Here is a 24,050-nt window from a genome sequence, read left to right on the forward strand (position 1 = left end):
GACTCAATGCAGGCTTCTCCCGAGGGCACTCCTGAAAGGGGCCGTGGCACCCTGAGCACACAGCTCCTGCCCCACTCATAACCCCAGGATGGAAGAACAAACAAAGGAACCAGGAACAAATGACATCACTGAGCTTTCATTATCTCACATGAACATGGCAGAAGGGCTGCACGTGAACAATGAAAGTCTCATTATGAATGAACCAACAGCCAGGCACGTGGATTACCTTGGTAACAGGAAATAGGAGCAAACTGAGGGTAAAAGCAGCATTTGGATAGAACAARAAAAACATCATTCAGTTCTGAACTTGGAGTCAATCTTAAAATAAATATTTCATCTTTTATGCTTCAATAACAAATTCACAATGCTGAATGAGGAACTTCTTAAATATAGATTCCTTATATCAAGAAATAAAAAGGCKGAGACATCTTTTAGCTWCACATTTCCAKACATACAGTTCTTACCTCTARATAACAGAAGTCGCCTACATACAGACATGTATGGATCTTGCTATCCCATCCACTACAGATTTGAATTACCCTTTTTCAAGCACTCCCCATCCCTGGCCACCCATTCCTGCTGTGCATTTAATCCCAATATAGGAGCACACAGAATCCCAGAATCAYTAAGGTTGGAAAGGGCCTTTACAATCATTAAGTCCAACCACTGAGGCAGCACTCCTAAACCCACCACTGAACCCTGCCCCKAAATGCCACATYTGMACATCTTTTGAATACCTCCAAWGGTCCTGTCTCARTAAGAGAACCTCATCCTTGTAGCTCTTAGGAGCTCTAAATACAAGAAATATTAATACGTTGCAGTTGGAATGACTTTGAAGGAATAAGAAAAGTAGGCTCATTCTTGCCTTCCTGACATAACTTACAACTCAAAGACACATACCTATTTATTAGCAGCTATTTAAACTTACGTTTTATCTATCATTTTGACTGCATCACTTAATTTSAAGGCAAACATGCATCACTTCCCTAAAACTGCAGATGTTATAATCTTCCTTTTCAAAGCAMTCCTCCATCAATTCTGAAAATGTACATACACTGAATATTTTCCTTGCACTTTATCTGCAGTATTAGAGGACCATATGTGGCACTTAGATGACAATTTTTCCAGTAAAATATACTGTAATACTAAGGTAATGCTTACCTGATTGGAAAATCTCATGCTAACRTTCCGCTGGTCCTGGGGGGGTACGTACCGGCCAATGGGGTCGAGATCTTTAGGACTCACTAATTTGTCAACTGAAWGGAAATGAGAATAAAAACACAAAATGACTTGAGTCGTTTCTGCAGCTTTTGTGAAAAAGCCATGTCAGCTTAGGTATTGGAGGTGGTTCTGATTTGTTCTAGATCAATGACTTATAAAAGGACATTCTGAAAAATTTAGAATTTTATTAATTTTAAAACTAATGACTCAAGCATTGTCCTTGCTACAGCTAATTACAATACTGTGATATGGAAAAAGAARTCTTTATTTGCTCACAAAGATATGTTAATATTAGCAGACAACAGACTCCACAACACATAAATCATGTAAAAAGCCCTTAATCCACAACCATCAAATTGTTCTAGAGCTTTAACTATAAACTCAGTGGCCACCAAAAACTGTTTAGCTTTGAAGAAAAGGAGTCTCTATGTCCAGGTAATCACATGACTTGAATCCTGGAAAGGGCAAGAGAGATCAAAGATACCTCTAAATATGGTATCTAAAGAAAAAATTGTAAAAAAACTTGTTACAAATATTGCGAATCTACCATTTCTACATGGAGTTTTTTATATGGGGGGGACCCCACCAAACCTGAAAGCCAGTATTTTAACCTCCTGAAAAAAAAATTAAGCATTCCAATAAAAATATACTATTAAAAAGTTCCAACAAATTCCTTGAATACAGGTTCATAATCCAGTATGAGCTATTACACCCTTAAAATAAGCATTCTTCTACCAAAATTATATTTTGACAGGAAACTGTCCAAACTCCATCTAATTTCTGCTACAGAGTAAGTCACAACACATTTTCATTTCTTCTGTCTCAGAGTCAACAATTTGGTAGCTATTCTTAAAAGGCCCAACAKGAGGGAATAAGGCACGAATCTGAACCAGAAGTGACTCATGGCTCCACGGGGCTCCAAGGGAAAAGCAGCACTGCTGCCTTGGGAAGGGTGTTTGTGAGCACAGGAAGGCAGCAGCTGAAAACTCAGCCTGTGCCCAGCCTGGACCCTGTCAGTGCCAGCACTGACCATGATAGATGGAGCAATGAGAAGTGACCACACGGACAATGAAGGGCCCTGCCTGGGCAGTGCCAGCAGTGACCATGATAGAGGGGGCAGTGAGAAGTGACCACATGGGCAGCAGTGAAGGGCCCTGCCTGGGCAGTGCCAGCACTGACCATGATAGAGGGGGCAGTGAGAAGTGACCACATGGACAGTGAAGGGCCTGCCTGGGCAGTGCCAGCAGTGACCATGATAAAGGGGGCAGTGAGAAGTGACCACACAGGCAGCAGTGAAGGGTCCTGCCTGGGCAGTGCCAGCACTGACCATGATAGATGGGGCAGTGAGAAGTGACCACATGGGCAGCAGTGAAGGGCCCTGCCTGGGCAGCACCAGCAAAGCCCTGGGGAGCGTTCTGTGCCGGGAGCTCTGGCAGCCGTGGCTGCTGGCCTGTCCCTGCCTTCTGCTGGGACAGTGAGCTGGACTGCAGCCAGGACAGGCTCTCACTGCTCCTGCAGGGCCACCTGCCGTGGACACAAACCCACGCAAAGCTGGATGAGAAAAATCACGATGGATAACTGCTTAATAATAACTGATTAATACACTGCCATGTGTATTAATGCTACCAAGCCGTATTGGAGCAAGCTGCTCATCTAAGCTCCACTCCACACAGAATTCTTATGCTGCCTAAAGGAACAGAAATTACTTGAAAAATGTAAAGTGCTGCTGATGCAATAAAATGAATTAACCAAATCATTTCAAGACCAATAGGCTCTGCCTCATACCTCTTAAGAACAAGAGAGGTTTCCAGAATGTGTTCTATTCCCACCGGTTTTAACTCTGATTTACATTGCTCAGTATTAAAATATATGGTCAGAATAATTTYATATTTAGAAGAACTATATCAATAGACCAGTATAAAACTTAAGCTAACTCCTAATGAATATTCATCACCATTAYCACAAATACAAGTGTATCAGACTGCAGAAGCAGAATCCTTTGTTAGCTCATTACCTGCATCTGGCAACTTTTAATCAATTTGGTCAATAAAAAATATTGCTAGAGCTTGGTTCTAGACAGCCCTGAGTCCACAAAACAAGATACAAAATTCTAAGGGAAAACGAAAGAGAGCTACTAAACAAAAAATCAAGTGAATTTTCAGTTGCATGAAGCAGCAGATTCCGTTCCCTTGGTCCAAAATGGGGATCTTAACACAGAAGTTTTACAAACCTCCTCATCCAAAGCAAGAAGGAAATTCTATGAAAAAATAGCATCACTACCTGMAAAACACATTTTCTTCATAAACAAGTTTTTCAGTTGCCTAAAYACGAGGTGCCCTCCAACACTGACACGCAGACACTTTCACTGCCTCTGTTATTCAGAGCGTTTGTAAGCAGATCAAAATTCTGACTTTCCTATTTCTGTTTGCCCCTCTGTGGGAGGATAAGATTTGACTCAGGTTCATGGTGCTGCATTTAGAAACATTTGGASCTCCAGAGGCAGAGCCCAGGCCCGGAGACAGCAGCAGGAGCTACAAAGGTGATACCGTGGGCTGCCTRCACAACAGGAGCGAGGAGGCTGAACAAACACAAATTAATTGATACCCTGGAGGCAACACAATGATTTCTGAATGGTTAATGAAATGGGAAACCAATACCTTCCCAGATATCAAAGTGTTTGGAGCCAGACTTTCACTTAATTAGCAACCACCCACAAGCCAAGTAACACACACAAACACTTCCACCAAGGACAAGATTGTTATTCAGGTAGGTTTTCACCAGTAAGGAGCAAAATTGAATGCACCAATTCTAAATTAGTATGAAAAAATCGAGTTCCTGATAAYAACTACTGGTGAACAGACTTTGCTATAAGACCTCCATACCATCTTTGCAAGGACGATACAATGGGAAAAAATTATTTCAGAATTTTGAAATCTTAGGAAAAAAAAATTAAAAGCAGTGTTTAAGAATGTTCAGCAAAGAACGGAAACACAGGAATGTTATGTTATACAAACAGTTAGCAAATACTATAAATACATTTGATTTAACCAGCATTCTGCAGGTACAGAAATACACAACCATCAGTACAAGTCAATAGTAGCACAACTACTACAGTATACCTACACCTACACGGTTGAGGATTATTTGACAAATACTCTCAGAAGATTTTTTTTATTATTAACAGTGAGATTGCCTGCATTTACTTTAAAGTGTTGGCTAAAAGAGGAATTTTGCAAGGAATACAGCAAAACCAAACAGGTGGAGTACCAGACAGACACTGTCCCTCCATACCTAAAGATACATCCACTGTTCTTGCCAAGTGCTGAATTTTTTAACTTCCCTTCAGTTTTTCTCATTTTTATTACCAACAGCCTGTTTCCCTTCTGCGTTAACAGAAAAATAGTTTCTAGAACTCCATCTACTGATTGCCAGGTAGCTGCTGATCATGTTAAAATAAAGCAGTGTATCTTTCTCCTAGAAGCAACACTAAAGAAAAAAAAACATCTGTGAAGATTATTCTAGATTAACCACATTTTTTTGCATTAGCCTATAATAAAATAATTTCAAGTGAGACTGAGTTTGTTATTGAAATTCACCAAAGCAACCTTTAGTGGTCAAGCTTGGATATGCACTTTCAATTGCTCATACAGTTTCTTCTTTTTAAAGAGGTAAAAATAACACAGAATGAATAAATCATTAACTTTCTCTGAGACCTCAACTATTCAAAGTTCCAACTTGTCCTGCTTAAAGCAGTCAATAATTTGAATTAAATGCAATAAATCACTTACAAACATCACTATACAGGTGCAGCTGGTGCAGCTGATACAGCTAACCCAGAAAGCATCACATTAATATATTCTGTCATGAAGAAAAGGAAATGAGAGGAAAAGCCAGAAAAAGAAAAAAAAAATCTATTATCATCTTTAGGTTTTCAGTACTCTATGAAATATTCCAGCATAAAAATAAAAACACTACAAAGCAATTTTTTGTATGTCACAGATGTAYCAGAGCAGAGGACACACTCAAGGTCCATTCAAAACTCAAGCCAACGTGTTGTTCAGATTGAAGAGAAACTGATGCAGAGTAAAAAGTTGCTGGCAGTCAGCTCTTACCCAGGAGCTTGGCAATGATGTACATGGCCTGACCCCACAGGAACAGCTTCCCATCACGCCCGTTGTTACTGGGGAAGCGCTTCTGGCTGCCAGGGCTCCTCTGCTCCGACTCCACAAAGTCAGCRGGCACGTAGTAATACTTGGGGACAACAGGGCACCCTGAGGAGTTGGACAGCAAGAACAGRCACTGAGTAAATAGCACTTCCCTCYTTATTAGATTCGAGTCCCTAATAAAGCTGAAGTGGATCCCAAACAGGAAAAATTGCACCCCAGTAACAATTTGATTGAACAGAGATTGTCATTCACTGTTATCTCTGCAGTGGAAGAATTCCAGGGCAATATTAAACTACTTCGTGTTTCAGCAGCCATTTCCTTAGAATTCCTTCCCAGAACAGGTATGTTGTTTGTGCAGCACCTTCTGTGCAAACTAAAAACAAAAAAAGTCACCTGAAGCCAAATGCAGTTCAGTTAAGGAGCCCTAACCAAAAGCAATGAAAGCTGGGTCACAGTGAAACACTTGGGGTGTTGTACCCCCCGTTAACCCAGACTCAGTATCAGGCAATTTTTCCCAACTAAAATTCCTGCCCAAAAAAAGTCAACTTGGTTTTGCCTACTTTTATTTTTTATATGTTTAAAACCAGCACTTGAATTTTGAAACATTATGAAACAAAATGTCATAACTTCTCTACTAGAAGATACATATCCTGTATTTAAAATTATGCCACAAGAATTGCTGATCATTGTAGATCAATAAACTTTATTTCAACACTTTTTTAGTGGACATGCTTCAGGGGTTTAGAGTCATCATTACAAATGATTGACCTAATTATATGAAATCGAAAAGCAAATCAATATGCTTCCTGCATAATTAATTTCCACCTTAATATTGTTCTACTCATGAATTAATTTGGATAAAGAACAGGTGATAAACAGAATAAAGTTGTAGTGTTTTACTATTTGCTTAGGAAAAAAAATTACTGGCAAGAAGCAGAGAAAAAAAATGGAAAAGAGAGTTAGAGACAGAATATTCAAATGAGTGAGGCATCAGAACACACCCAGCAATTTTAAGATGTGACATTTGTGATGATATTCAACAAAAAGAAACCATAAGATTAATTTAGTGTCYATGGAACTTCACATACACATTAATAATGAGAAAAAAGCAACAGCCAGCAAGAAAACTTTGCTACATAATGCAAATTTGGTAAGGCAATGTTTGATTGTCTAGCAGAAATTAGTTCACTGCAGRAAGTTTAAAGAACAAGTCACATTCTGCACCTACTTGTGTAACTGCACCACAGATGTAAGAACAGGTGACTAAAATGATGAGTTTTWAAATTGGATTGTTCTGTTTTCAGGCTATTTCTTTTCCTCCCACTCAAACTTAGGGTCTTTTTCTGTTTTTTAACTGGATTTTGGACCGATGTGCCTGTAGGCCACCCCTAGCCTTGGCTGCAGTGCCACAAAAATTCTGAAGTGCACAATTTAAATAAGAGAACATTTATATGAAAGTGATTATTTCTCTAAGCCAGAAACAATTTCATATACAAACAATTTTATATACCAAATTATTTTTTTAAATCTTGCAAAATTAAGTGATAGGGAATGATGAGAGAATTCTCAGCTGTATCCAGGTGGGACACTGAAACAACCTGACTGTTGGTAGTTAATATTTGCCTGGAAAATCCAAGTGAACTTTGTGAACAATGAATACAGGTGAAGGAGGGGAGGGATGAGTGGGCACAGTGTCAATCTTACATTTGGATCAGTAGCATTTTTCCAGATAATGTCACTTTTAYTATCACACTTTATGATGCAGTGTATCTGCATAAAAGACATCACTTTAGASTTAGTATTTTGCCATGAGAAACATATTGGTACTCTTCTCCTTTGCTCTGATCACAATACACATTAATAGCAAAGTTAGCATTTTAATAATTTCAGATCAATAAAAATCTACAAGTGTTTCAGAAGAAAAACTTCCAGAAAATACCTTCAGGTGTATGTTGAAGCAAAGGGTCCAGAAGATCCTGATATTCCTTTACTTGTGTAGGATTTCCTCTAAAAACGCCTAAAAATAACCAAACAATAACTGATTTAATGGAAGAAATYATTTTTCCATGACCTCAAAGTCCATAAAAGAAGAAGAAAAAGAATCCAGTGTTTACTTTTCAAAACTAAATATTTCGTGCTTATACATTAAACAACTTAGGAAAATTCAGAGATTGAGCTGTAGATCCTCAGTGCTCCATCTCACAGAGATCATGAATTAGCCCCTCTTAGCAGCTGAAAAAGGTGTATTTATGTGACACACTGAACTATTCAAGAACACTCGAGGATAGTTGTGAYACAAGAGCAATATCTGCTCCTCCAATTTCATTGTCTTTTTGCCACTGCTGTGTATACATCTCAAGTTTTCATTAAGGAAGCTTGTGGATTTGGAGCCATTCGCACACAATGTACTCACAGAATTGTTCTATTTGCTGAAAGTGTGGTCCAGGCAGAAAGGACAAGGACAGTATGTGCAAAGCGCGTATTTTTTACTTTTTTTTGTATACAAGAAGAGTAAAATGTTTTTTTTTATTCTTTTGCTAATTTCAGTTGAAGATTACTAGCTTTTTGTTCTCAAAACTGCAAGTGGGCAGCATTAAATGTCAGTGCCTTTCTCCTCAGTTTTGGGCCTCACTCTTTGAAAAATGTCAAGCATTTCTTTAGAAATATCAATTGTGAAACCTTATTATATCTTCAAACACAGTATTTTAATCTGTGGGTGGCCACAGAGGAGTCGAGGCTGATGGCAGATTTCCSTGCCCCTCACTATCTTTATCTGAAAAGTATCCAACATACTACAGGAGAAAGAAAAGGTGGACAGATTTTAATCCATTTAAAAATCCTTTTGACAGTTGTAACCCTACTCATTTTCTTATTCAAACTTCTGTCCTATGCAAGTTTTAGCTTCCATCCTGAAATCATCCCTTGAACTTCTTTGGTGTGTCTCCTGTCCTCAAGCCAAGGACTAGGTAGTGTTGTTTTTGCTGTTGTGATTTTTTATTTGTTTTATTATTCAATCAGACTGACTACGTGAAAAATCATGGCCAGGAGGAAGCCAGACCTTTCCTGGTTCCCTTTCTTCTCTTCTGAATTCTGTTTCAATTGCCACACAATGCTCAACTTGAAAAGACATTGGTGCACATTGAGTGTGTCACTGTGTTCTCCCTCCCTTTTCTCTCCTGTGCTGCTGAGAAGTTCTGACACAGCTGAAAGTCTTTTAGGCTTAAAAGGCAATRCAGGACAATGTCACAGATTGAGCTTTTAACAAACCCTCGTTCAGTTATATTCTACAAACAGTTCACGTTTGAAATGCTGAAATAAAGGGGGTTGGGGTGCTTGGAGTTTAAGCCAGGAGGCAGAACTCTCAATAAGATATTTAATGTCACTGCATTATGGTTTATTTWGGCAGGACAAGAAAATAATTTTGTATCTTTCCTTTAAGAGCCCATCTTTCTAATGCCTTCAAGGAACAGGAACGTAAAGCCATACTTACCATCAATTATCATGAAAATAAAAAAGAGAGGGAATTCACACTCAATGCCATCAAAAAGCTGAAAAGAAGAAAAATTCAGACATTTAATAATTTTCATTTAAGAAAATATATCTACAAATATATCTGAATAATCCTGTTGAATAATTTCTAAGCAACAAAAGACAAACATGAATGCAAAAACATTTTAGTGCACTTAGGTTATCGCTTCTTAATTCTATGGGYACTTTGAGCCACAGCAGATGTAAAAGCACAGTTATTCTCATGCAGAATATTTAAATAATCTACTTTTTGTTTTCACAGAGAAACTGGGGGGAAGAAATACAAATAAATTTTCATTTAGATAACCTTTACTGATAAATACTGTGATCAAAAGCAAAATTGTTTACCACACACTCAGACTGTAGTCAGCTGTGAAATTAAATGAAATGATAAATAATTTCCTTATTTTTTATGTGAAATCAACTGTACCCTAAATGTAAATGAAAGCACATTCATTACAAAACAAACCAGTGACTCACGTGCTGACTTAGCAATCTCTGAAAACTGCACATGCACGTTACAGAAGGCATTTCCTTGCCTTGAAGCCTTCAGGAATCAYTGTGCAATTCCAGTTCCAGTGACTGGGGGGTGTCAGGTACCTGGGGTGGGAATTTCTTTAATATAATACCTTTATATAATATAATACCTTAATTTCTGCTGGTTTATAATAACGCCGACTTCTGTCCTCCAGYGCTGTCCTGTATCCATCTCTCAGAAACCTTTTAAACCCATATCTTCCTTTCAACTTCCTAATGATTTTATCTAGTGTTTGACCAAACAAAACCTCATCATCCAAAGCAAATGCAGGATAACTAAGGCAGGGCAGAAGAGCTGCATCAGTATTCTGTAGGAGGAGAGGGAGAAATAGGACATTACAAATTTAATTAGATCCCTGACAACTATTTGATGCACAAACAAACTGTTTAACTTACTAAGTGAAATATACATTTGGAACATTATCTGATCAAAATCATAGTGCTAATATAGGAAAATAGMGTGCAAAATAAGACTTCTTAGCAAGTACCAGGATAAACTCCAAACCAAATCTGCAGATAAGCAATTTAAAAGGGAACTCATTTGACTCAGAATGTCACCTGGTTACAGTTGATAATGTGCAGGCATYATTGAAAACTCTGTGGTTTGGGATTTTTTTTTTGTTTATTAAACATATTTTCCAGATGATTCCTGGAGGAAACAGCTGGGTACCATGTGCTCAAAAAGAAGCACAAATATTTTATGAAGGYGTAATGATGAGAAGTATCTATGATTAAATCATCATTTCTGAGCAGCTTTTTCAGAAATATTCTTAGGGTGCTGGAACCAACAAGCCTATCTGGTTTACAATCAAGAAGATATAGGAATAATTCCAGGAAAAAATATGAGCAACATTCTCAAGAACCACATGGATCTATTATGAATTTAAAACACAAGAAAAATTACTAACTAGTGCATCACCTCCACAGGTAAGCTTCCAGAAACACACAAAAAACCATTATTTTCTGCTGATATAATCGAGATACTCAACTGTTTAAAATAACATATTTTTGCCAATATGACTGACATGAACCCATAAAAGGAAGAAAAGGACACGAAGATTTCTATGGGATAAGTTATAAAATCAGCGTCTGTTGGAATATTTCAAGTCTCCAGCAAAAATCAAATGGCAAGAGTTCTAAAAGACCATTTGACTATAAAAAAGTAGCTGACAGTGCCTTTTATTTTAATTGTACAGCATTACAAYTCTGCTATAATTCTTCTACACAATAAGTAAACTATTAATGTTTAAGACTAATAGCCTGTTTCATGAACAAAACTGCTATTATAATCCAGAATGAATAAAAAAGCAGAACTCTATTATCACTCATTTTAAATTACTGATTCTCTAACACCAAGTTTACCTTTGATGCTAGTACTGAAATAGACATTTTTTTAAATAATCTATACTTATGTCACTTAGATTTACTCTCTAAGGAAATACATTTGTAACGGTAGCTTATAGCAACAAGAAATCGTTCATATTCAGCAATTTATGATAAGCCAACCTTAAAGACTTTTTTCCTAGACAAAAGGAAGAATTAAAGCTAAAACAAAGAGTTTCAAAAATGCAGACACAGTGTACAGTGGAAACTAGGCCAAAAGAAMAACAAATCACCAAGGCTGCAAATCTCACTTATTTCAAATTTTGCTTTAAAATTGTTTCGAAAGGTACCATTTGAATGTCAGTATTAAGAAAATTAGAGACATCATTGYAATTCTCTTCAAAAACAACTACAACACAGTGACACTTAAGAAGCAAAGATTCAACACCTTTCCAGAAATTGCATTTTCAAGATCAAGATGGAAGGTCTATCACACAACCAAGGATTCAAATCAGTTTATTWTCTCCACACTCTGTTGAGGTGAATTTCTTTTAAAGACTTACATGAGACCTTGACTCCCGGGGCAGCAATGAACACAGGGTCTGTCTATTCCGGTTATGGGCATCAAAATCCACAAATATAACAGACCACGAGCAGCCCTGCAAACACAACATTGCAATTATTCAAGGGAAAGGAAAGAAGGTTGGTGCATCCTTCTAAAAATTTTATCAGACAAATTCTATACCTGACACAGCAGCAAGCAGTTTGTAAACTAACTTTTTCTAAAGCTGGACTCTAMCAAACAGTGTTAAATATTTCTGAATATCCTCTGATCCACCCTGACAACCATTATCACTAACAAAAAAGGAAGGAAAACAAACACTTTAATTACCTGGTTTCCAAAGAGATTGAAACCGTTAATTGCTTCTAAAGCTGCTTTTGCCAGCCCCACGGAGCTGAGGAGAAAACAAAACAAAAACCCAGAGGTATCAATTCAAGCCCAGGCTAAAACTTCACACACGTGGCAGCATTCAGTACCATGATCTTTTCTTGATTTGAAATTCGTACTTAACTTTATGTCAATAAAATGATGATGCAGCAAATCTGGGGTTGTTTTGGTGGTAAGTTGTTTTTTCTTTTCTCTGAAATACTACTCAGCAGTTTTATTTGTCTGCAAATGTCAGAGACCATCTGGAAAAAGCGTTTCTGTTCTCACCTTGCTATCAGACATCTGGCATTATKTATTTCAAGGTCTTGCTAATAGCACAGAGACAGAGGATTTACTTCAGCATTTTTTTTCAAACCAGCTCTCAAGCATTAAACTTTACAAGACTGATTTCTAGCTTTCAATATAATAAAAGAACTAATCAATCTGGATTCACAACAGAAGGATTTTCTGATGTCAACCATATAGTGACATATCTTTTATTTCTCTTACTCCATGACTTAWATACATTGCCAAGAAAGCAGGACCCAGAAATTCTATTAACAAGACTTCAAGTAAGCACTCATRTTTAAACACATTATGCACTAAAATCAGTAACAATTATATAATTTTAAACCTGTATTAATGTATTAAAACTATTTAACAACTATGTAAATTCTACAGTACAAATAAAAATGTGCATTTTAACAAAGCCTTTTCACTAAGTATAGTTTTACATTTTCTTTGTGAGTATTTACAAAATAGGTAAAGAGGCATTCTTCTCCTTTTCTCACTTTCACTCTTTCTGCAGTTTTAAAGAATATACAATTATAGATAGGCCAACTTCACTCATGTTCACTCAACTGTGCTAAGGAACTAAAGCATTAACATATACATAAACAACTACATTTTTGCATGTTGATTCCAAAATTCCAGATTAAGGTCACATGGCATCTAAAAGTAAAATGTTACATGAGCTGTTTCCCAACAGTGGCAGAATTTAAAACCAACATGTAACACTCCCAGATTTTTGACAGTTCTGCCAAATACTCCAGGTAGGGAAAGGCCTTTGCTCTGCTCCCTCAGTGCTGACAGACAAGTGTAGGACCAGGAAATGCTCCAAGGTCCAGCTACTTAAACATCTTTTACATTCTCTTAGGCAGTCTGCTAAAACAGATTCAGAGCATCCAGTAAAACAAAGCAAGTTTATTTTGTTTGTAAGAATAATTAATGAACACCAAGTTATAATAAATATTCAGATAATAGGCACTAACAATTCCCGACTTCTATGTAAGAGGAGTTGTGACTTTATTGACAAACAACTCCATCATCCAGCACCACCCGCTGCCAAAAAATTCACTATTGTCAGAAATCTGCAAACGGGGACTGTGCTTCAATTGTTATTTTTCTATACTCCATGTGGTACTTTGGGATGGAAGCAAACATTTTACTTTACTGTAAATAAAGTCATTTGTATTATCCATTAATGTAAAATATGAAATTTCAAATTATTACTAACTCATACACATTTTAAATAAGTGGTCTAATTATGATTACACAGAAAATATTGAAAATACTGAAAAAGAATTCAATGCAGTTACAGAATTTGGTTTTTTATGTATTACTTTACCTCTGTTGGTTTTAATATTAGAAATACTTTAGACTGATTTCACACTTTATCATTTATAAACCTCCRCCTTCCTTTCTGAAACACTGCCAGAAAGAATGCTCCTGGGTTTCAGTTCTAATTGGTTCAACAAGAGAAAGCTGACCAGCTTAACCACAGCCTCAGAGTCTCAATTTGGTGTTKTCCGATGCTGAAAGCTTTTAGAGATGGAGCACAGATGAAGAAATAAACTGAAATCACAACTGCTGTGAACATAATTATTTTTCTGGCTCTGTTTCAAATACCTAAATAAAAAATGTAATTGTTCTAAAAATTGCTCTATTCTAATTATCACCTARCAATTGATCAAATAATTTGGCATGGTGACTCAGAACAGAACCTTTCATAGGAATTAGGAATTTTTTATCAAATTGCACATACAGAAGATGAAATCCTGCATACTGACTTTTATCACATTAAAATCTCATATTTCCCTTTCAAGTAAAGTCCTAATATCAACATTAAATATTTTCAGAGTGAGAAAAAAGTTACTGATAAGAGATGAAGAAGTAATAAATGTTCAACTGGTATTCAGATAACATAAAACCACTCAATCTGTCTGCAAAACAGGGTGATACTGCCTGAAAGAAATTCAAGGCAAATATGTATTCCTGCTAWGAAATCATCTCTATTTTACAGACATAGTCATTATTCTACAATAAGAATAATGTAACAATTTACTGGTTTTGATCAGCATTTTTCTACCTCTGGATTTTGAAAGCCCCTGTAGACTTCGCTGCTCTTACAAATATTGCTTGTGAGTGACCATATAAATGTCTCAACATTGTCAATCACTCCACCACACACACAAGTACCACTTAGATTATCAGAAGTTTTACAGGTAAGTGACAGGAGGAAGTTATTTTAAAAGAAAAAAGAAGTGCGTGAACAGCCTTTGTATCAAGTATGTCTTTAACAGAGTGAACAATCACACAGCACAGCACACTTCATCACACTTCACACTCACTTCATTCCCACTGATTAATGCCTTCCTGTTGGGCAAATTACCAAAGAGGCTTGATAATAAACATTATGCTCATGTTCTTTTATAGGAAATACATCCCTCCTACTCTACAATTTAGCAACAAAAAAATGGGAGTGTGTTAACAGACTGCATTAATGGCAAAATGTATTTTAATAAATATGTTCCTTCCYCCACTCAAGAAGCCACTATGAACAGACTCTACTAACCTGTGGGAATCTGCCCAGAGGAAAAGGTGCTTACTTAGAGATGGGTCTGAAACAAAACTGAACCCAAATCCTCTTGAAACATTCCTCTGAAAATTTCACAGGGTCAGTAAGTCATTGGCTAAAAGGGACATATRGAACTTATCRAGCCCAACACAAAACTGTACTTGAAGACAGAGAGAAAAACCAAGACAAATTTAAGTAAAACAAAGCTTAGCTAAGACTTAACTAGACAACTCTCAAAAACCCCCAAGGATGGAGCTTTTGTTTTGCGTATCCTGATCTTTCCTTCTCAGTGCTTTAAATGAGAAGGTTCTTCTTAATGTCCCCACTGAACCTCAGCAGGTGTAATCCTTAGACCTTACTGGAGCTGCCAATTATTTAAATGTGTCAAAGATTATCAAGAGCAATCTTGCAACCATAATGCTACTGGTAACATTTGATCTTGAGGTATATTTAGGACAGGGGAAGATGAGACTAACCAAGAGCAAGTACTTCCAGCTTGCTAAGAAAAATGTCGCGAACACACTTAAACAACATTCATAATTCCCGCTTACTTTTAAGTGTTAGATTCACCCTCTCAGTAAAAAATGAAGGCAAGCATTAAAATTTGTGTATTCCTAGCAAATGTAAATCAAAATAGACCTACAAGCATATCTGCTTTTAATCCTCCTCCTGTTCCATTTCTTGCCGAGTGCTGTATATTTCAACTGTACAGCACTAGAACATCAAGCACCACAGAGGATGTGAAAAAGAAGCAAAGAAAAATTTCCTACACTGATAGGAATTTTTAACTATAGAACCCCAAATAGAAGCAGGAAGGACTGCAGGAAGGACTACAGCAATGCACACCTAYCCTCTGGAGCAGAGCTAGAGCACGGCTCTGCAGTCCTGGATTGGGAATGAGGATGCTGCACTTGGGCAGTTTCATGGCTCTCGCAGTGCATATGGGAGATGTCAGAGGCAGTTTGCACAGGTACTCAGCAGATGCCTGAGAGCAGCTTGATCAAACAGCTACAGGACAAATTAATTTGTGTGAAGTTCAGCCGTATGGGAAGGGATCACACTACAATAAAAGCTGTTACAAATCTTGCCTTTGAACCAATAAAAGACATCAATTTGCATACATCAGTGAAGACCTGCTCCACAGAGTGTTCTGCTATTTATCATTTATTAGAAGTGTTTGGAGCTCTACTAAGAGAGAATACCAAGACTGTGAAGGCTTAAAATATCTGCATCTTTTAAYACGGGCCATAATTTGCAGCTTTTATTCACAGACTTCCTGGTGTAWAATATCTTCTTCGAAAAGAAAGCCTCTTTCAGTAAAAGACAAGAATTAACCACTCATTCTGGAAGCAAACACATGCTGTATGCAGACTTCCAGCAGAGGCTTTAAGGGTCAGGAGGGCACCATCCATAACACTGACCCCAAAGAGACCACTCTGGGGTCCATAATCATTGAAGAAACACATACATCATTTGTGACTAGACCTGATACTCATAACTGCTTCATCAATTTAAAACAAAAATGTTTTGATAGCTCTCTTTGGTAGATAGAATTGGAACATAAAGTATAAAGAATATTTCAGTGTACCCAGGCCTTTCTTCAGTAATATCTAAATGTGTCTTTTGATGCATGTTCCCCTTCCATTTTTTCTGATTTATGAGAACAAKGGAAATTGCCTACCAGCTTTCTACWGTGAAGCAGAGTATGCACATGCACACAAAGAAAGATAAATAGGGGCACTATTTGTTTCTGATGACCAAAGTCTACTTCTTAAATTAGGACCAAGCTYTGAGCTTCCCTTTGTGCTAGCTCAATGATCAGTTAGATTGGCCCAGTCCATCTCACAAAACTTTACCCTTGGCAAAACCAACCTATAAATGTCAGTCTAGATTAAGACAAAATAACATTCCCATTTCCATCTGTTTAAAAGATGCTCAGTTTTCCCTGAAGGAACTTCACATACTGAATAACCAGAATGCTGCAAACAACAGAAAACACCAGAGTTTTGCTGTTCCTTTTGCACATTTCTACAAGGTGAGATGTGGAAAGAAGCATTTGATTCTCTGTGTGAATGCTTGTGTAGCCTGGCATTGGAGAATTTTACAGACACAGTAGGAGAAAAGAAAACTAGCAAGGYAATAAAACAGATTATATAACAACAACTTGGACTTTTTAATTCTCATACTGATAGAAAAAATCTATAAAAGAATTCAGTTTGTCTGCAATGACATGTCACTGTATCTATAGGCTAAAATATACATGCCAGCATGTGGAGTAAGAAGAAAAATTCATTCTCAAATGAGAACACAGATTCATTTGGCAGTATTGAAGACTGGAAGAAATATGTATTCTGTGCAAGCCCTTTATACTTCAGATGATCAACAATGCTTTAAAAATCCTAAGATATCCAAGCTATAGCAATTTTTGTGATAATAAAACCTCAGAAGTCAAAAAGTGAGACAACAATAGTAACACTAGAAAAATCAAATTGTCAGATTACAGATTTGATCCTTCAAGACAGACAGCACATGAGCAATTCCATGGAGGTGAGCAGTAAAATGCTAACAGCATTGCTCCCTGTCCCTGGGGACAGGGCTCAGAACTGGCAGCAGCTGCAGAACCTGGACAAGAGCTTGGCACCAGGCTGCTCTCCACTGCCCAGCACCTTCTTCCCACCGTGGTGGAGAGGAGAAAATCTAAACTGATGATTCTACACCTTTTTAAAGTGGATATTCYKAACCAGTTCTGTGAATCCTATTCCMATCCCATTKCACATGCCTCAAGACCCTGAACTGTTCTGAACACAATTTTCAGAATTATATACATGCAGCTGCACATAATTACTGGAATTTGAATACTCAAACAGCTAAGCATCCATGTGGTTATTTCAGCATGCATATCATGATGAAATTATCTTCAATTTTCCCAAAATACATCTCTCAATCTTTAGAGAACCTTAATTTAGTTCAAACAGTATTTTCATGCATTATTATTTTTAGCTCACCCCATGAATTCTTTTTGTTCATTTACTTGCTTTGACTAAAAGAGCTCCATTTGCTCACCTACCTTGAATGCAGCTCTGGACTGCCGTTGTTATATTTACTGCCTCTTTCCCAGACACCAAAATCTGGTACACGATAGGCTCTCTCCACACAAAACACAAGATTCTGGATAAAGGACACCTAGAGGAAAGAAAAGTGAAGGAAAATGAAAGCATAGTTTTTCTGGGTTTTTTTTTTTCCAAAAGAGAGCATTGCTATTACTCAAAACTGTTCTTTCTATCCTTTTCTGTTTGAACCCACAGAATGATGTTCCCAAGTTCACATATTCTCTTTAAAACCAATTCTTAATAATGATACATTAAGAGCTGTCCCAAATGAAGTGACAAAGGGAATTTATGCAGAAGTTCCAACAAAGGCAGGGATAAAAATTATTTCATATTCAAGACACATATTTGAAGAGCTCCAAAAAGGTGATATTTTGTCTTTTAAAAAAACTTATCCTAACAATATCAGAAACCAAAACAAAATTAAAATGCAGAAATCTTGGGGCTTTTTCATAATTCATTTTAAGATAATTGAYATGCCAAAGTTTTATTAAATTAGCTCCAGATAATACATATTTATGCAGATTCAAACACAATCCTTTATAAACTAAAGTATAAACCAATTTATTGTAATTAGAATCTCTTCTCGGACCAATACATTTCAACTGAATACCAAAGTACTGAGGGGTATTTTAAGACATTCAAGGTGTATTCAGCTATAGCTGGGGACTTATTTAAGCAGATAATTTTTTCTGATTTATACTGTTGAAAAAGAAATTTGGAGTTGCCTGACTGTAGAAAAATGAAATTGAGCATATAGCTCACTTTAAAGAGTCCACAGATTAGAGTTTAGACAAAATTTAACCACAGGCACAAGATTTACACTGGCTCATCCCCAAAGCAGGGATTTCATCCTCCCCCATCCAAATTATTCTAGGGGACTCTGTGGAAAAGAAAATATTGCAGTGGGGATATACTGGGGAACTACAGAGAAGGACTCACTTTGCTACTATCGAGTGATTTTTTTAATGAGTATACTGAAAGGTATTTGCTTCTATTTCAAGTTACCTGTACATATCTCTGTCTTTTTTCTCCATTCAGGTTTTAAAAATTTACCCTTTCAGATATACTCTTAATGCTAATACCAGTCCAGCAGCAGTATTATAATTCTAGACACACTTGTCTCTTTCTCTATATAATATGCCTCTGCTAAAATTTCAGCATGGGGTGCATATGCACAATTATCTGTCCATTGAAACTCTTCACAGCTACTGCTTTCCAGAAAACCCTGTCTCACTCTTTAGCTATGCCCAGTACATTTATCCCTATAATTTAGCATTTGGTTGTATTAAAATGAACTTTCCCTGAATTAAGCCACAACACCCAGGGATTAAGAGGGTGGCTTTTCCCATGTTTATCAATAACTGAAATTTATATGAAGAAGTAACTAGCACCACACAGAAATACATAACMTTACTGATTATTTTTTACCACAGGAAAACTTGGRCATTGCATCGTTATGTGGCATTAASGGGATCTGACAATCCCTGAAGCCATACAGRGRCAGGTCTGTGGTAAAGGAATCTTAGCATGAATCTCCATAGCCCAGAGATTTAGAGGSGACAGTTGCTGGGAAAACATCCTGGCAAGGAAGCGGAGAATATCCACTGACTGGAGAGTCTATAAACATGCACTGTTTCTGCAGAATCTGTAATTAAAGGCAAACATCTGGAGGATAACATAAATTATATATCAAGCTAATTAAATACTTAATTACATACATTTGCCTCCTGACAGATATAAAGGCAATTCAGAGAAAATAATGCAGACCTATCACACGATCTCACTAAGAAAGAAAAAAGACATGTTGCAACATTTCATTTTTTAATCATCTAAAAAAATAGATTACTGAAGATATTTCTTTTAGAAAAATAATGCAAATTCACTGTTACTGGAAAAATCGCCCCTTTTTTTTAATGGTAGTACCACAAGCGCATTTAAGCTTTTTAAGGCAATACAGCAGCAACTATTAMACAGAACAGAGTAAATGTAAGCAAATCCAGATTAAGAAAATTGGAGAAAAAAAGAATTAAAAAAGTACATACATCTGTGCTTTCCATTAGAGTTTCAAAACATAACCTCATTTTAGAGCAGGCCAGCAGGTTGTCCTGACATGACTTGTACTGAAGCCAAGGCTATTATTATCTTATTTACAGAAGAGTTAACACTCTCTACAAACATCTCTTACTACAATATAAAATTGTTTTGTTTTCAATTCAAGATACAGCAAAACTTCTTAACACCCATAGGTTCCAATGAACTTGAAGAAAGTCCTTCAGACTTCCCTGAAAATTAACCCTATTATTTATTATATTGAATTTTCATTGGACAGGATGCACTAAGTTTGAAATAACATGAAAAGTGAGAACAACGTAAGTACAAGTTAATCATCCTAAGAGACCTTTTAATTCTTGACCTTGCAGCTTTCAGAAATAGCAGAGAACTGTAAAACTTTCAATGTYATCTTACATTTACTCTTTGCACATCTGACACTTTTTTAGCTATTATTTTGCTATCCATCATTCCATTACTTGTTCTTAGTTCCACTCAAAGCACAGAATATCTGCAGTGTATTTTCAGAACAATTAMTTTACAGCTGGTTAAGGAAACAAAAACAAGAACAAACACAAACAACTTGAAGCATGTTTTAGGATGGGAAATCGATTTGTACCTCATCTGTGTTGTAGATAATCTGCAGCCCCGAAGAGATCATCTCAACCAAATAAAGGAGAAATAATGACACAGCATTGATCTGCAAATAATTAAAACACAGAAGGAAACTATAATTAACTATGTTTATTGAAGTCATATAAACAAACTAAATGTGGTATAATTCACCAACAAAAATGGTCCCACTTTTACACACGCTTGCTTCTTCAAAAATCCTAGATCTAATGATGTGGAAACAATCAATAGGAAAAAAATGGCACAAACRAGCATGGTCCTCTAAAATTTTGCCTGTTTTATGATTTTTTAATTTCCAACTGTGCTAGCAAAACGTTTTCCCTTAGGAACACYGCTTTGACCCCCAGGTAATCACTTTAGTCACAAGCTGTTTTCATGTTTACATATATGACAGCTTATTACCAAGCAGGCTACCAGAAAGGCAAGTAGCATATTGAACAGCACACAGCACACCTAGAAAGCAAACCACGTCAYCCCTGGTGGGAATTTTGGTGTTATCAGCTGACAGGAGGACAACTACAACATCAGATATGTGAAAAACTACTTTTTGTAGCTGTACACAGCATTTATTATTAMCAGTAATTACCTTCAGCAGCTGTATAGATGAGCATCATAATGTCAGCTCACTGAGAAATGTAAGGCAACTGCTGGTTTGGTTTTTTATTACAGAATTATACTATAATTGAGAATTTGTATTACTCCAATAGAGAAAGTTTCTCACAGTATGAGGTATAAAACCACAATCTCAGCATATGAAATTTACTTTTTTTCTAGAACGAAAAATTGGATTCTTATCTGGAACACAGCACTTTAATAATTAGGTCCAAATTCTAAAATCACAAAATATTTAAAGACCACTGATTCCAGTGTCTTAATACAAACTGAAAAGCACCAAATACAGCAATGAGGGCTACATAATACCTTCAATTTTTCCCAACTGAGCCCCCTCAGTTACTCTATACTCTGTTGTCTCCCCAGAGCTGAAAACCCTCTGGATTTTGARGGATGCTGATGACAGCTGGGAATGTGCATTCATGTTTATGGGAATGGTTCAGCTGCCACAAAAAACAGACTTAAAACTCTCCTRCAGTGCTCCCCAGGTCCCAGATTGACTCCTCCTGTAGGTACAATGTTCCTGACAGGAAACTTCATATTGGAGTCCAAAATGCTAACTTAAGATAATTCCACAAAGCAGTTTTCCCTGAACACACACTTTCTGAATCCAATCCATTTACTATACGAACTCTTTAAATAATACTGTCACCATGAAATGAAATAATCATCAACCTACTGTCACAGTTCTGAACAATTTCATTAGCAATTTCTGAGCTAAAAGGAGTGTGCAGACTTATGGAATGCAAAATAACAAGGTAATGAAAGCAAAGGTRGGTCTGAAAGTAGAAGAGACAGGGAAATAAAAAGAGTAGATTAAAACTATGGAAAATGAGAGACAATAAAACAATCAGTTATGCAATGGATCTGACGAGGAGCCACTACACAAAGCAATGAACAACAATTCCTAAMCAGACAAAGCTGTTGTCAGTGTATATTAAATGAATGAAAATTGCTCAAAATTATGGAAAATTAGGTTGGGAATGTTAATATTCACKGTAAGATTACGTTAAATCTTTCACTTTACTGACTGCAACTTTTTTTTTGCCAGGATTATTTATTGACAGCCATCTGTTGGTATCAAAAAGAAGGAACTTGGTAAACAACCAACCATTTACCTCTGCAATGTCACAATTATTTCAGTACCTTTGACCAAAACAGACCATTGAGTTATATTTCAAATACTCTTTTTCAGTAAAACCCCAGTTTTACCACATACAGCACAACTAACACAAATCTAACCAAATGGAAACAGCTGCATTATGGAAGAATGGAGACAACAATAACATTATTAAAAAAAATCAGCCAAACTGTGATTTACATCTACAGGTGTGTTACCTGMAGGTGACCATAGTCCTCATGGGAGAAGACCTCATCTCCAGTGCGTGCACAGAACACAGAATGCAGGCATGCAGATGGTTTGGGGTCTTGCTTGAATTTCTGAACCTAAAGGTGAATGAAAGGCAAAACATAAWAGCAAAGTCAATAATTTCAGTATGTTTGGCAACCATAAATTCACCATGTATCTTATTTAAATTATTATTACCATTACCACATTAAAAAATTTCTTTATATGACCACTATGTGAACCTTAGAATCAACTGTGTCTTTTCAGAAAATTATAGCTGGTAATTAAATAAAACCAAGATAGCACCATAACTCTTCAAGTCATGCTTTGCTCTCCAACAAATTTTAGAATTTTCTAMCCATCATTGCCGGTACCTGACACATTTCACAGTGTTTTCAACACCAATGTTAACTTCATGAGACAATCTTCTCTACCAACAAAACAYACAGCACGTGGCTCAGAACAAGCAAACAAATACTTGTGTGGAATTTTCACATCTACTCCACAAATACAATAAATACACTTCAGGTCATAACTCATATCYTTCTGGACAATAGAATACAACATCTGCAATTTTTGTTACAAGCAGCAGCATCTGCTCAGGTCATGTCTTGGGCATATATAATTCATATTATTAAAAAATATCTTTCTTTTACATGAGGCCATACACAGTCTCAGAATAAAATCCAGCTTGATTTCCATCTGTTAGGTACCAGAAACTGTTTATTACCACATTGTAGGAAGAGAAAAGCATCTGTACAAAACAAGGCAAAACCAGACTAGCAGTGTGCCAGCAGTGTGACACCTGTGTTAATTTAATGCTCATTATTCATATTATCATCCTYAAAACAAATGACTGCACACCAAAGAGAAAAACAACCTCTCAAATGTAACAAGATCAATTTAGGTCAAGATTATTTAAAGACATGAGACTCTCAAGAAAACCCAAACCCCCAGAAAACACATGTCAGCATAAATACCTCTGGCAATACAATACTGGGTTACTATGATTGCTACTAATACCACAGGCCCATGGACTTCACATTTCAGTTTGTGTGCTCAGTGTGATGGAACCTGTGGGCTAACCTGAAAAACTATTTCTAACAATACAGTTACCTCAGTGACCTGAAACTTAAAATAAGCACATGGAATACATTTATATTTAACTACTYCTAGATCTGCTGCCAACTACTATGCAAAATTTATTCGCCACACCAAATTTTGATAAGRAGAAGGTCTGAATATTCAGAGTATACTCAAAGGAGAATTATGGGATGAATAAATCAACTATTTTGCAACATAAGTAAATTCTGTTTCCTTACTCATTTTGGAAACATGTGCCCTTCTGAACTTACATCATTAAGTAAAATACTGCTGAAGTGCATCAGCTAAATAAACCAAGCAAAACAATCAAAAATATCACCTAGGTAAGGAGAACAACAGCAAACACAATAACCAAGATAACTGTGCAAAGAAAATTCACCAGCCTTAACAAAAAGTAGTTCTACATCATTCTACTTAAACACAAAACAGACATAACACCCTCCACAACTACTAATGGTGCAATATTTAAATGGCATAAACAACTCCAAAATGAACACAAAGAAGTTTCAAGTGTAGCCTGCACTTTCCTCCCCAAAATGCTCGTGTTTCTATTCCCTAAAATGACGCTGCAGCCTGACAATAATGAGGCAGCTGTTGTGAGCTGGGGCACACAGTAACATTGGCAATTTGATCT

At 36.7% G+C, this 24,050-nt stretch overlaps 1 protein-coding gene across 5 annotated transcripts in view; it reads right to left on the reverse strand.

Moving 5' to 3' along the window:
• The window catches only part of PHKB (phosphorylase kinase regulatory subunit beta), a 198,366-nt gene that overhangs the window by 30,074 nt on the left and 144,242 nt on the right, over nucleotides 1-24,050 (reverse strand). For all 5 annotated transcript variants that reach the window (XM_057375670.1, XM_057375669.1, XM_057375668.1 and 2 more), the window contains 10 exons: nucleotides 22,303-22,410; nucleotides 20,339-20,419; nucleotides 17,628-17,743; nucleotides 11,668-11,731; nucleotides 11,339-11,434; nucleotides 9,563-9,760; nucleotides 8,878-8,935; nucleotides 7,327-7,404; nucleotides 5,334-5,492; nucleotides 1,162-1,256 (listed from right to left, as the gene is read on the reverse strand). In XM_057375670.1, the coding sequence (XP_057231653.1) occupies nucleotides 1,162-1,256; nucleotides 5,334-5,492; nucleotides 7,327-7,404; nucleotides 8,878-8,935; nucleotides 9,563-9,760; nucleotides 11,339-11,434; nucleotides 11,668-11,731; nucleotides 17,628-17,743; nucleotides 20,339-20,419; nucleotides 22,303-22,410 (1,053 nt within the window). The remainder of the gene's footprint in view (nucleotides 1-1,161; nucleotides 1,257-5,333; nucleotides 5,493-7,326; nucleotides 7,405-8,877; nucleotides 8,936-9,562; nucleotides 9,761-11,338; nucleotides 11,435-11,667; nucleotides 11,732-17,627; nucleotides 17,744-20,338; nucleotides 20,420-22,302; nucleotides 22,411-24,050) is intronic.

The sequence above is a fragment of the Malurus melanocephalus genome, unplaced genomic scaffold (assembly GCF_030028575.1).
Source record: "Malurus melanocephalus ecotype Western Australia unplaced genomic scaffold, MMel_1.1 scaffold_254, whole genome shotgun sequence".
Taxonomy (NCBI): domain Eukaryota; kingdom Metazoa; phylum Chordata; class Aves; order Passeriformes; family Maluridae; genus Malurus; species Malurus melanocephalus.